At 43.2% G+C, this 13,888-nt stretch overlaps 1 protein-coding gene across 2 annotated transcripts in view; it reads right to left on the reverse strand.

Moving 5' to 3' along the window:
- NNT (nicotinamide nucleotide transhydrogenase) overlaps positions 1–13,888 on the reverse strand; it is a 76,344-nt gene that overhangs the window by 16,132 nt on the left and 46,324 nt on the right. For both annotated transcript variants that reach the window (XM_054715275.1, XM_008151648.3), the window contains exons 17-19: positions 12,053–12,232; positions 4,902–5,061; positions 3,010–3,091 (exon numbers count right to left, since the gene is read on the reverse strand). In XM_054715275.1, the coding sequence (XP_054571250.1) occupies positions 3,010–3,091; positions 4,902–5,061; positions 12,053–12,232 (422 nt within the window). The remainder of the gene's footprint in view (positions 1–3,009; positions 3,092–4,901; positions 5,062–12,052; positions 12,233–13,888) is intronic.

A 13,888-nucleotide genomic window follows, 5' to 3' on the forward strand; every position in this document is an offset into this window, starting at 1 on the left:
TGCCCAGTGATGAAAGGACTGAGGTACCGCGACTGCAAACACAGGTTTCTCCCTTTAAAGGGCGGGGTAACCACGGCAGCAGCCTCCTGTTCAGACAGACGTCTGCCTCTGTAAAAGGCAGCCAGCATCTACGGATTTGCACAGTCCTAACCTTGTAAAGAAAGCGTGCCTGTCTCCTGTGAAAAGACGATGACACCGGAGGCAGAGTCAACAAAGTTCCTATGATTCCCTTTAAATAAATTTTAAAAAATCTTCACACAGAAGCAAGAAAGGAAAACGATGATAATCCACTGTCATCGTGTTAGCAAGAATCGTTCTCTTCCGTTTAAAGCAAACGCAAGGTTTGCATAACTTGTTACAAAGCCGGTGTTGAAAATTCAACCTACTACAGTAAAGGTAAAAAAAAAACAAAACAAAACTGTAACACACTAACATATATAATTGTATATCTCCCATAAATCTTAAGTCAAATAATCACTTTTCCCCGTGGACAAAAATGCAAATTTTAATGAGGTCAGAAACGAACATCCATTTGTCTTCTCCCTTTCCTTTACAGAGCACTTTTTCCTCCTCTTATTCATTTCCTTTCACGTCCTGCCTTCCGTCCAGCTGCCCAGCAGTCGTTGATGCTCACCAGCTCTGCGCCCACCCCTCTGCCACTGGGCTGAGTTCCCAGGGCGCTGGCCACCATAGGCTGGTCAGGGGGCAAGCAGAGAACAACATGAAACGAATCATGCCCTCCCCTAAGGATAACGGAGGCATGGAAGCCACCTTCCTGTTTTATTAGACTTGCCACTCGACTCCTAAACATCTGCGTGGTGACAGCAGGTGTTATACTACATTCGACTTTCACATGCGGACAGAATACAGAGAAACACTTCCTTTTAGGAAAACGATTAAAGATTCTGTAATACATCCTTTCCACTGGTAGGTCTGCAAACGCTTTCCGGGGCGACGGTGATCACAAAGAAGCAGAGTTTTGTACCCTACGTGAATGTAGGAGTGAGTTACCGAAATGAGACTTCTTATCATGACACCGGGTCGACCAGTCGCTATGACACACGCTGACCATCAGGGGGCAGACGCTCAACACAGGACTGCCCCCTGGTGGTCAGTGCGCTCCCACAGGGGGAGCACCGCTCAGCCAGAAGCCGTGCTCACGGCTGGTGAGTGCAGCTGCGGTGGCGTGGCGGGAGCCTCTCCCGACTCCACGGCAGTGCTACCAAGCAGCGGCAGCAGGCTGGGAGGAGCATGAGCGGCATGGTGCCAGGCCCCGCCTCGGGCTCCTCCCTGGCCGCCTGCTCCTCCCTGGCCGTTCTGGTGGACTCGGGGAGCTCACCCCTCAGGGCAAAACCCCCTGCTTGGCGCACTGTTACATCCCCCGAGGGGTCCCAGATTGCAAGAGGGCATAGGCCAGGCCGTGGGCTCCCCCCACCCCCCCTGCTCTGTGCACGAATCCATGCACCAGGCCTCTAGTGTGAAAATAAAGAAACAACGTCAATGACTTTTCTCATCGTCAATCTGCAATTCACTGAAGATGATCCTACGTGTGGGAACCACTATATCCCAGGAATGCTGGTCCTACCACAAAGTAGTATTTTAACTCCTCACATTTTAAAACAACACAGACTTTGGATTGCCGGCAAGTAGAGATAGGAGGAAGGAGTGAGAGAAGAAAGGGTGGGGAGAAAGAGAGAAAGAATATGCAGCCGACACTCAAACATTTTAGATAACCCTCTGGTTTAACCACCTGAGCCCCTTTTACCACTGTTAGCAGCTGCGATATTTAGGAGAAAACCCGGACTCTGCGCAGTCCACCAGGGACCCTGCCCGGCTCTAGGCAAGCTCTTGGGCCTGTTTTCTTATCATCTGCCCCAGACAAAAGTGAAAGACTGGCATCTGCAAGGGACTTTCATTAACAGATATCAACGGTTTTGTCAACAGATATCCACATCCTGGTGAACAAGCTAATTTTCCTTAATCACAGCGTTATCTCCTCTCTCAGGTCAATGCAACTGCTAGAGAGCGGCTTCCTGGGACATGCAGGGCCCTGCGCAGCCTCCTCATAGCCCAGCTCCAGACTACAGAGCCGGGTCATCCCTTACCTCCCCACTGTTCCATCCCTCACACCCTCCGTCCAGGGCCATGGGACAGATCTAGAAATGCAGTGCTCCGCTCGCCGCCCCTCTGCCCAAACGGCAAGTGGCCGCAGCAGTGGTTGCTCTAACGCGTGTTTCAGAGAGTGGGTGGTTTATAACAAGGAAGTCCCAGCAGTCTTCTCCGCCCTGAGGGGGTGAGCTCCCCGAGTCCACCGTTAACCAGCCCACAGGTCCCCACCGCGTCTGCCTCTTCCCTGGCCTCTCCTGTCAGACGTGTTTGGTCCAGCAAGGTCACCGGGATGTGACTGTGCTTGGCCTCCTTCCCCAAATCCAACCAGAGAGACGGGGCTTCTGGTTTTCCCTGTTAATAGTTATCCTGGAACCCCATATAATAAAACTTCCCTTTGTCACCTGAACCTATATTTAGGTTCGATGCTATTGGACAGAAACAGCAAAAACGAGGTAGTCAGACTAAGGTGAGAGCAGGGGGTTTTGCAACTTAATTTCTTTCCCTGAGATTACACGTGCAAAACTCCACTTTAGGAAACAGTCATGTCTAACCACTGCGCTCTACACGGTAGTTCGTTATGGAGGAGTTTCTCTGAGCATGCCGAGCCGCAGAAACGGGGGTGGCTGTTCAAGCGTCAACTTACAGCGACGGCAGGTGTCCCCGCCACACTTGTGAATGGTGAAATCGGCCAAACCACAAGGAGGGGCTGTCTCCAGGTGGTGGGACTGTGATCACTTTTTGCTTCTTCCTCCTTACTAGTACCATCTATGTGTTTTTCTGGTTTTATTCAATCAGCACACATTCCTGTCTCATTGGACAGACACTGCAGGCCGGATTACAACAGAAAGGAAGCCGTCATCTACAAAGAAGCCATCGGCGCTGCTTGCGCGCAGGACGCACCTGACTTTCTTGCCCTGCTCCGTGAGCATCTTCACCAGGTCGGCGATGGGGTACTGCGCTTTGGCCGCACACAGTCCGTAGCCTGCGGGGAACGCCAAGAACACGGGAGAATGCGGTTTTATTTTGAAATTCCTCTCTGGATGGAAACATTTTTATGCCAAAAAAAAAGCAATCCATGAACAGGACTAAAAATGAAAGCAAACTTATCATATGGAATTTTTTAAATACTGGCCTAAATTTCAACTTCAAATTCTAATGGTCCCTCCTCAGTCTTGTGCAGGTCTGATACCGCTGGGCATACCCTCCCACAGCACACCACCCACATACATGTCGTGTTCCCTCTGCCTCTCTCTCTCTGTGTCTGTCTGTCTGTCAGTCCCGCACATCTTCCCACCTTCCCACTCCAGCACCGCTTCTCAGCAGGTGACACCAAGCCCACTGTGGGGAGATGATTCTTTCTGCGGGGATGGCCCAGGCATTCTAGCAAATGCAATGCACCTGCTCCCACACAGAGCGGACAGCGGCCGCCCTGTCGCTGAGACACCAAAACCCCGACCCTGTCTCCAATGTCTGCAGAAGGTGATACTGGCCCAGGTGAGAAGGCTTGTACCTGAACATCCAGTTATGCTAATGTTTACTTATATCTTGGTATAGAACCAACCAACAAACTACCCACATGTCAAATCAACAGATTTTCTTTACAGAAAATGCCTATGATATAACACGACAGCGTTAAAATCTTAATCTGAAAACAGTATGCTGCCTGTAATACCACAGCATTATCTTCACAGTGAAGAACGAAACTCAACTTCAGAAAAGAAGGAAACTGCCCCGCCAGTGTGGCTCAATACTTGAGCATCGACTCATGAACCAGGAGGTCACGGTTCAATTCCTGGCCAGGGGCACATGCCCGGGTTGCAGACTCGATCCCCAGTAGGAGCATGCAGGAGGCAGCTGATCAATGATTCTCTCATCATTGATGCTTCTATCTCTCTCTCCCTCTCCCTTCCTCTCTGAAATCAATAAAAACATGTTTTTTAAAAAAGAAACTGAGGCCTGAAGAGAACAAATGGCTTGGTCAATGCCATGTCGATTGTCAGAAGCAAGATTAAACCAAAATGAGATGCAATGACTCCCAGACCAAGCTCTTTACTAGGCGACGTAACCTCACCTTGGTGGAAACAACAGGAATGGCAATGATTTTTTAAATATTTGTTTTTAAAAAGAAAGAGATTAACATTTACTGAGCAAGTTTAAGAGTGAGCTACTTTCAGCCGAAACCGGTTTGGCTCAGTGGATAGAGCGTCGGCCTGCGGACTCAAGGGTCCCGGGTTCGATTCTGGTCAAGGCATGTACCTTGGTTGCGGGCACATCCCCAGTGGGGGGTGTGCAGGAGGCAGCTGATCGATGTTTCTCTCTCATCGATGTTTCTGGCTCTCTATCCCTCTCTCTTCCTCTCTGTAAGAAATCAATAAAATATATTTAAAAAAATAATAATAAAATAAAATAAGCCACAACCACTCAGCTGGTGTGGCACAGTGGTAAAAAAAAAAAAAAAAGAGTGAGCTACTTTCATATACTATATCTAACTTAATCCTGACAACAGGCCCAAAAATTCTCAATAAGGAATAAACAACTAAGACTTGAAAATGATTCAACATTCGTACAGAATCACTGGAAGGCATGGCTAGAACCACATCATCAATTTATAGAATCTCTATGTGATCTCCAAAATATTAACACAAGCTGACAATTCTCAATCTTTCACTATATAACAATAGGGTTGCTTCTGAGTTCCCATTATGTTTTCAAAAACAAACAAGTGCCCATTAGATGTTTTCCTATTCTAAGAATTTGTTAATGTAATCAATGACAATGCCTTTTCTTTGTACCTGGAGTAATAATAATGCTATTAGCTTCTCGAATCATGTCGATGGCATTCTCCAGGTTGATTTCTGTATGTGTGCCCGTAATTTCCATGGGTTTTCCACCAGCTGTTGAAGTGGTACCATAGCCTCCAAGAATCACATTCGCCAGGGAGCGATTCATTGCCTGAAAAGCAAAATTTTCCTCTGTGAGAGTTTAATCCACATAACTTTTGGAAAATGATCTGAATATATGATATTCAGAAATATTCACTAGAGGTATATTTGATCATCTAAAACATTTTAACCACATAATTTGATCTAGCTTCTGAAAATTATTTCAAAAGTGTAAATGAAGGTATCTGGGAAACCACATCCTTTTTTTCTATAAAATCAAGGACACACGAATATATTTTCAGTAAGAGAGTAAAGTTTGTTAAGGCATTTCAAGGAAAGTTACCGGTAACATTAAGGAATTAATGAAAAACTCAGACCTGGTTACTATCACCTGCACATGGATCGAGCAAATTGTACCTCCACATTCACATGTATTTCACACGAGTACAAGGAAGGCACAGGAATATGAAATTTTACAAGGTGACCCTAGAGAGCTCTCAGGTGAGTTCCACTGCGAGCTGCGAGCTGTCCAGAGGCAAGCCCAAGGGAAGGGGCAGGGATGCCTCTCATTTAGAACTCTGCTGCCCTCTGCCGTCAAGAAGGATAAATGTAGAGGTTGATAGGGTCTGACTTTCCAAATCAGCTCTGTGAAGCTGTAGTAGAAGTGACTGGACTCATCACTAGACTCCTAAAATATTTCATTTCCGAAGAGATAGATGAGTGAGCTACACGCTTTTTTAGTAAAACAGACACCCACCCGTTTAACCAGGAAAAAAAATTATCTTGGGGGGAAAAAAACACAGTAGGAAGGCACTTCTAGTTGCTCCTTTACAATCACCCAACAATGTCCCATTCAAACACCACCACGGAAACGTGCCGATAACTGATCGGGTTCTGAAAACAGTTCGGGTATGGCCCTCTCAAGGCGAGGCAAAGGAAGACGCATGGAAAGACGAGAAGCCAGATGTTCTGAGGGATCAACTACCTTTTAAGACTTCAAATCCCTGTACATGATCAAAGCAGTCATTCCACGTAATCACAACAGAATTTCTCACTTCAAAAAAAAAACTCCCCAAAAATTACTAAACCCTATTTTAAGGGTTGTAATAAACATATCATTGAGCCACTTATAAGCTATATGAGTATCAATCTATTACTTTTTTTTTTTTTCAAAAAGACACATGATTATTTAAAAGCAAAAAGCACCTGGAGATTTGCAGTGACAAGTAACACATCAGAGAGAAGCACATGACCTCCCATCATGTGCTAGTAAGCACATGACCTACCATCATGTGCTAAGAAGCACATGACCTCCCATCCAAGGACAGCCCACCGGCTGCCACCTCCGGGGGACAGGCCCGTGAGCTGCTGAGGGGACAGAGAAGAAGGGGCAGAGAGCCACACTTGACAAAGGGCAACATGCCAACAACCTCACTTGCAAAGATGATAGATCAAAATGTCATAATTTTTCAAACTTTTCTTTTGACCTAAGTTCACTGATGAGGACAACATTCACATTTTACAGAGCCCAAAGTCTAGTAAACTTGTCTAAGATTATCCTACATAATAAAAGCCTAATATGCTATGTGTCCCGTCGTCCATTCAACCAATCAAAGCGTAATATGCTGATGATATGCTAAGGCTGCTCAACCGCATCACTATGATGTGCACTGACCACCAGGGGGCAGACACTCCCACTAGTAGGTTAGCTTGCTGTTGGGGTCCAGCCAATCGGGACTGAGTGACACGGGTCTGACATGACCTGGAGCCCTCCCATGGCCCCTCTCCAGCTGGCCAACCTCCTGCATCCCTCCCTGGCCCCCATCATGCATCAGTGGGGTCCCTCAGCCTGGACTGCACCCTCTCGCAATCCGGGACCCCTCAGGGGATGTCAGAGAGCTGATTTCAGCCCGGTCCCGCAGGCCAGGCCGAGAGGCCCCACTGGTGCACAAATTCATGCACTGGGCCTCTAGTAATGTATAAAATAAAGCCCAGAATGTTTTTATGTATATTATTAATAGATAAGAAGGGCAGAGAAATATTAAAGTAATGCTTTTATGTTCATAGTCCCCATCTGACATGAAGTTTTAAATGCTGAACACCACCTCCTCTACTTAAATCCAAGGTTTAATGAAAATCTACATAGCCATAGCCGAGACTTCCCAAACATTCAATATTTATTGATTTTGATCAATTCTATCTAATTTTGAATTACAAGATTCTGGAAATAAATGACCAAAAATAGTTTCCACAAAATTTTTGTCCTTAAAAACTGATTCAAAGACCTATTTCAGACATTGAGATATTTCTGTCATAGATAACTTTTTGTTGTTGTTCTTAATCCTTACCCAAGGATAATTTTCCATTGATTTTTAGAGAGAGTGGAAGAGAGAGGGAGAGAAAGAAACAGCGATGCGAGAGAGACACACTGATTGGTTGCCTCCTGCACACACCCTGACCAGGGCCAGGGAACCTGCAACCAAGGTACGTGCCCTTGACCAGAATCAAACCAGGGACCCTGCAGTCCGAGAGCCGACACTCTATCCACTGAGCCAAACCAGCTAGGGCCATAGATAACTTTTAAAAAAAAAGTCAAACATATCAAAAGATTCCATCCCCTGCATTACACAGTCCTGTGAAGGGACAGAGGACAGAGGGACATGACGGGGAGAAAGATGTAGATGATAGAACACTTTCATCTTACTGGACTTAGGAGGAATCATTTTTCATTTCCTATAAAACTGAGTGGAGGAGAAGAAAAGAATATCTGAGGACATTTCATTAATGTGTACCCACTCCGGATGGCATCTTAGGGAGGAAAACAGGGAACCACACAGTAGTGTAACAATCAAAGTCTACTTGTTAAACACGTATCCACAATTATATCACCATTAAGCTAATTCCATGTGGTCTCTTAAAAACGAAATTATTTTTCATCTCTGAACATACCATTGCAACATCATATTTTCAACAAATGTTTAGGGTTTAGGGCTTTGTTTTGTTTTGTTTTTTCTCTTTTTGGCTTGCTTAAGTGATTAATGAGACTATCCTGTGACCACTGACCCCAGATTGAAGAGCTCCCAGCTCCAAGACAAAGCATTTGCAACCCTGTCCAAGACTGTGCCTTTTAAGTTATTAAGCCCTATAATGAAAATTGTATGCTACATTAAAGAGATCCTTAATTCACGTAATTCTAAGCAAAATGTAAGAAGAAAACTCTGAAAACAAAGGTCATGAAATGGACCAAACCAAAGCAATAACAACATATATACCATTGACTAGCATCTCTCATTTCGATGCTTTGTAGGTGCTGATTAATTGGTTGCAAAGCAAAAAAGAAAAGTTTTTTTAGTTTGGCTTTGATCCACTTAATTCTGTTCTATTTTCATTTGGAAAAAAGCAGCTAACTGCAAAAATCAAAAAATTTGGTCTGAAAATGCTGTTCCATTTTCCAAGTAAACGGACTATAAAATCATAAAGAGGTTAATGTCTAACGACATCTGGATATAAAGCACAGCGTTCATTTGCGCTGGTTTTTGGGACACTGTGGACATTTTTCAGTTTTTATAATACTGGGTGTTGTGTAACCACGACATTAGGCTCCGAAGACACCCAAAAGGATTCTTTGTCAGAACGAAATCCAATTTCAGGGGTTGTTCATTAGCCGCTCGGGGTGCATTCCATTCCCTCTCGCTTAACAAAAGCATGCTGGTCTGGTTTGGCCTCGCCCGTCTCCTTCAATAAATAATAAAACAACGAAGGTAAACATGCCGGTAATAATACTAGATATCGATATTTGATAGTATATCTGCTACTACAGCCTACCTGGAGAGGATTCCAAAATATGAAAAGAGCTAACAAATAAAACATTCATCTAATCGTTACTTAACAACTATTGTATTTCTTTGAATGTGCCCGGTGCATGTGAAAAGACTACAAACACAACAGTAAATAATACACGATCTCTTAAAATACCTTCCTTGCAAAAGGAGGAGAACAGAATTTCCTACCTCCGGAGTTCGCGTGGGGAGTCAGTGAGCTAACATTTGTACAGCACCCAGCGCCACTGGCAACATCACACTCTGCCTAGCAACCAGCACATATGTTGTTTTTATTAGTATTATGAACGACCAGCAGATACGTCCTTTTTATTAGTATTATGAACCGCTCTGAGCTGCCAGGAAGCACCAGCCACGAAGAAACAATTGCTTATCAAGAACAAGCACAGGCTAAGAATTCTTGAAGATGAAGGTGAAAAGTCAGAAACCAGGAAAATGTAGAAGTGAAGACCATTTCTGTCTTCAAAACTGAAAACCACGGCAGCCCTGCTTTTGTCGTCTGTTCTGTAATAAGACAGAGGAGCAGAGGGTTCAGTAAAACGCCCGCTCTATGCGTCACCTGCCGGGAGAACTTGCAACGAGTGCTCTGTGGAGACCCCTTTATCAATATCAACAGCCACCTTGACCAAGCGATTGTACGTAAAGACAATAACCAACGATGCCCGAGGAGAATGCACTGCAGGAAAAAAAAGGTAAGAGCAACTAATAATATGGACTTGGGTACGATATAATACCATCTTAGCCGACACCAAAAACTGTTAGAAAACCGTGGCACAGAATGCATTTAAACATATGCATGTGAAAAGACTATAATTAGAATATTAAATGTGGACAGTTAGGCGGTAATGGGATTATAGATTATTTTATTTTATTAGTCATCCTTTTCTATTTTCTTCCAAATTTCCCACAATAAATGCCTTTTTTATATTTGAATAATTTTTAAAATGAAAACTTCAACCACCCTTGAGCCCAAATGACTACAGTTTGCTATTACAGAGCATCAATCTGACCCAGTGTGATACTTGTGGTCACAGACAGCTATAAGAATAGTGTGTTAACCTTATACACAGCACAGGAATAACAAATATCTGCGGTCCGCTGGCAGTGGACAGCATGCCTGAGGCAGAGGAAATAAAAAGAACATTAAAAAAAGAAAACAGAATAAATAGAGAAAACAGATCAAGAAAAAGGAAATAGAAAAAAGTTAAGAAAAAGATGATACAATACATAAGTAGACATAGAAAAGAGGACTTTCAACTCCTGCCTCTTCTTACCTTATTCTAGTTACTGTTGTAGAACTGCTACTATCAAAGCTACTGCAGTTACTCTAACCAAAAATAACAAGAAACTAAATGAAGAAGGAAAGGAAATGGAGAGGGAATAAAAGAGGTACACACACACGAAACTGGGCAAATAGTGCTGATACATTTAAGAACCTGAAGAAAACCCTGTAAGAAGAAAAGGAGAAAGGCAAGAAGGTACCCACGAAGGTATCCAAGATCTAGGTAAAAGTCCTCCGTCCTCTGCCTGTACCAGAATGCCACGAGCTGTGTTAAAATTCAAGCCTCTCATTTAATTTTAAAATCAGTGCTTTGAACCAACCACAGGTATTAGTGAAAATCTGCTGCCCCCTGCTGGTCATTTAAATTCACCAAATGAAGCAAAGCCAAACTAAGGGTTAAAGGTTCATTTTTAGAGAAAATTATTTCTAATATAACTGAATAAATGTTTTCTTCTTCATAAACATTTGGGTTTTTAAAAAAACAAAACACACAACTCCAAAGCCTGGCATTTTTCAAATAGGAAACACAGAACCTCCCATTCCAAAATTTCCTCAACAACTAGACTCTAGTTACTAGAGGGATTTAATTTCATTTTTTAAATATATTTTATTGATTTTTTTACAGAGAGGAAGGGAGAGGGATAGAGAGTCAGATCGATCAGCTGCCTCCTGCACACTCCCTGTTGGGGATGTGCCTGCAACCAAGGTACATGCCCTTGACCAGAATCAAACCTGGGGCCTTTCAGTCCGCAGGCCAAGGCTCTATCCACTGAGTCAAACCAGTTAGGGGTAGAGGGATTTAATTTTAAAAGCTCTTAACTTGGTATTAAACTTGGGCTATCAAATCCTTTTTGTTTTGTAATATGACCAAAGAAAACTAAGTTTTTATTATAAAAAGATGACTCCAGCATTCAATCAACAATGAGTTTTTTTAATTAAAATATAAGGGAAAGTCTCAATTGTCAAATAAGGGTTTTTAACTAATGTATTAAAAGAATGAAGGTGGGTTAAGTATTCTTTTTCTGAATTATTAATCAGTGTGAAGTTCACATGCTGATTTCACTCAGTCTCATGCTTGTCCTTTCACAGTCATTCAAAACGATTATTTAGAGAATAGCATCTATAATTAGAAAAAGGTTTCTAGTCAAGCCTTTAATTATTTGCAGGATATCTTCTTGCCATCAAGAAGAGAATTAAAAACAAAAAGGAAGCTAGGAAGTATTTTTCTTGTTAATTTTTTTTCTTTTCTTCTAAAACAAATAAACCACGCTGACCACAAAACTTCAGGAGGCCACTCTCACAGATGACCAGTGGGAGTGTCAAGTGCAGCAAGCGTTCCCGGAACAGCACGGGAATGAGCAGAAGGAGCCCCTAAAAATGAGCACACCCTCTCCCTTCTAAGAATCAATCCTAAGACAAAAAATCAGAAGTGCCAACGATGTATTTGTGTACAAAGAGAAATAAAAATCACACAACCTACCAGGTACAGCATTAGGGAAACATTAAATCCATTTTTATATATCCATGTAATAGATTAGTTCTGAAGTCCCTTAAACAATAATATTGAGAAAGCACTTTTAATAAGAAAATGGCAAGAACATGGTTTGCAAGATTTAAAAAAAAATTAAATGTGGAAGTGTACCTGGTGATTAGACAAGGGAATACACAGATATGTAATTCACAAAGAAAGAACGGAAGGAAATAACCCAAAACCTGGAGTAGTTATTTCAGGCGGAGTCAGACGATTTTAACTTTCCTGATTATCTACACTGAGTACTTTAGAAGCAGCCTTGCAAATCTATTCAAAGGCTACCCACTGGGATTTCTGCGGAAGAGAATGAAAGCTGGGGTGGTCATTTTTACCGCCAGTAACAGAAATGACAGACGCACCCTCACGTGCAGAACACCGTCCCCTGGTCTGTCGGGCACGTGTCTCTTACCACACACATGATGTAGGACAGGATGGCCCCGGAGGAGCCGATGAGCGCGCCCACGATGGTCAGCAGGTTGTTGTTGAGCAGGAAGCCCTCGGCGCACAGGGCCCAGCCCGAGTAGCTGTTCAGCACAGTGATGACCACGGGCATGTCCGCACCCCCGATGGCAGCCGTCAAGGTCACACCCTGGGACGACAAGCAAAGCGCAACTCAAAATGAACGCAGTACAAACACAGCCTCTGCCCTTGGGCATCCCGGTTCTTAACGATTCCCAGTTTTCCAACAACTATCTCTACACGCACGTGTCCGTCTGCCAAGGACGAGGCACCTCCTGTCTGACCAGGTTTCCCGCAGATACAGCACACGTAAACACTGAACCACCTCCCCCACCAGAGTCCCCCCATCCCTAAAAGGCAGTGATGAAAAGCAGGCAGAAACGGGGGAGGAATCCACACTTGGAAACCAGGGGCGGCGCTGAGTGCATTTCCCAGTTTTTATGGCTTTAGCCTGAGGGCAGGCTCTGTTGTGCCAAGTGAAGCAGCTGAAACAAAATACAATCCCACAGTCTCACTAGTTTGAAGATCGGAGGGCAGGGTTTGGGGCGACCACGGCAGTTTGGAAAGTGAGAAAGTAAGTTCAGCACAGGGGTAGGCTAGAGAAAGAAAGCCCCACATTCTGTGCATGAACTCTGCCCACATCTCTGGCTGACTCCTGAACCAGGGGCATATGCAGGCAGACTCCAAACAATCCTACTGAAGATGAAATAACAGTAGATTGCGGAGATGTAAACTATGCACAGGAAAGACAGTCAATAATATTGTAGTAACTATGACTGGTGCCAGGCAGGTACTTGAAAAATCGGGGGGAGCACTGTATAAAGTATATGATTATCTCTAACTGCTATGCTGTACACCAGAAACTAAGACAAAGTAATACTGAATGTAAACTCCGGTTGGATTTTTTTTATTTTTTTTAAGATTGCAGCTGCCCCCTGCCACAGGGGAGCCAGAATTTGAAATCTGGATCCAGCCTGGTGAGCTGCCTACAAAACTAATAAAGAAATCATATAACCAATACTCTTTGGAGGAACGCAACAGACTCCAAAGTCGCTATCATTCACGATATCCATGATGCAACCCCAAATCACTGAACCAGAGAGGAAAAGGGCTTTTTATTCCACATATTCCTATATACTCTGAGTTTGTTACAATGTGAATGTATTCATTATTGCTAAATTAAGTGAAAACCAATTATATTAAGCCAGGAAATATTTTACTCATTCTTAGAGTCATTAAGTATTTTTAATCAAATTCACCTCTCCTCAAAAGTAACAATTTTTGAAGTTTTACATTTCAATGCACAGGTTTGATTTTGGCACTTTTTTTTTTTACTTCTTCTGCCCGGTTAGATAAAAAATAATAATAATAAAACTATTTTTCTTTTGTTCAAAATAGAACAAAAATCCATGCTATCTATATAAGTCAAAATAAAAATAGATCATCAGTGGTTGTAAATAGATAGAATTTTAAGTTACTTAGTGTTCTAAAGGTTCTGTGTTGAAATCACAGCCAAACTCTTAGGATTACGTAAAAATCGGTCTGATCTTGCCCAGCTGGTGTGGCTCAGTGGTTGAACGTCCACCCATGAAATAAGAGGTCATGGTTCAATTCCCGGTCAGAGTATATGCAGGGGTTGCGGGTTCAATCCCCAGTAGGGATCGTGAAGGAGGCAGCCAATTGAAGATTCCCCCTCGTCATTGATGTTTCTATCTCTCTCTCCCTCTCCATTCCTCTCTCTGAAATCGATAAAAATATTTTTTAAATAAAATAGAATAAAACATAT

This window comes from Eptesicus fuscus, chromosome 4 (genome assembly GCF_027574615.1).
Source record: "Eptesicus fuscus isolate TK198812 chromosome 4, DD_ASM_mEF_20220401, whole genome shotgun sequence".
In the NCBI taxonomy this organism is placed as follows: Eukaryota; Metazoa; Chordata; class Mammalia; order Chiroptera; family Vespertilionidae; genus Eptesicus; species Eptesicus fuscus.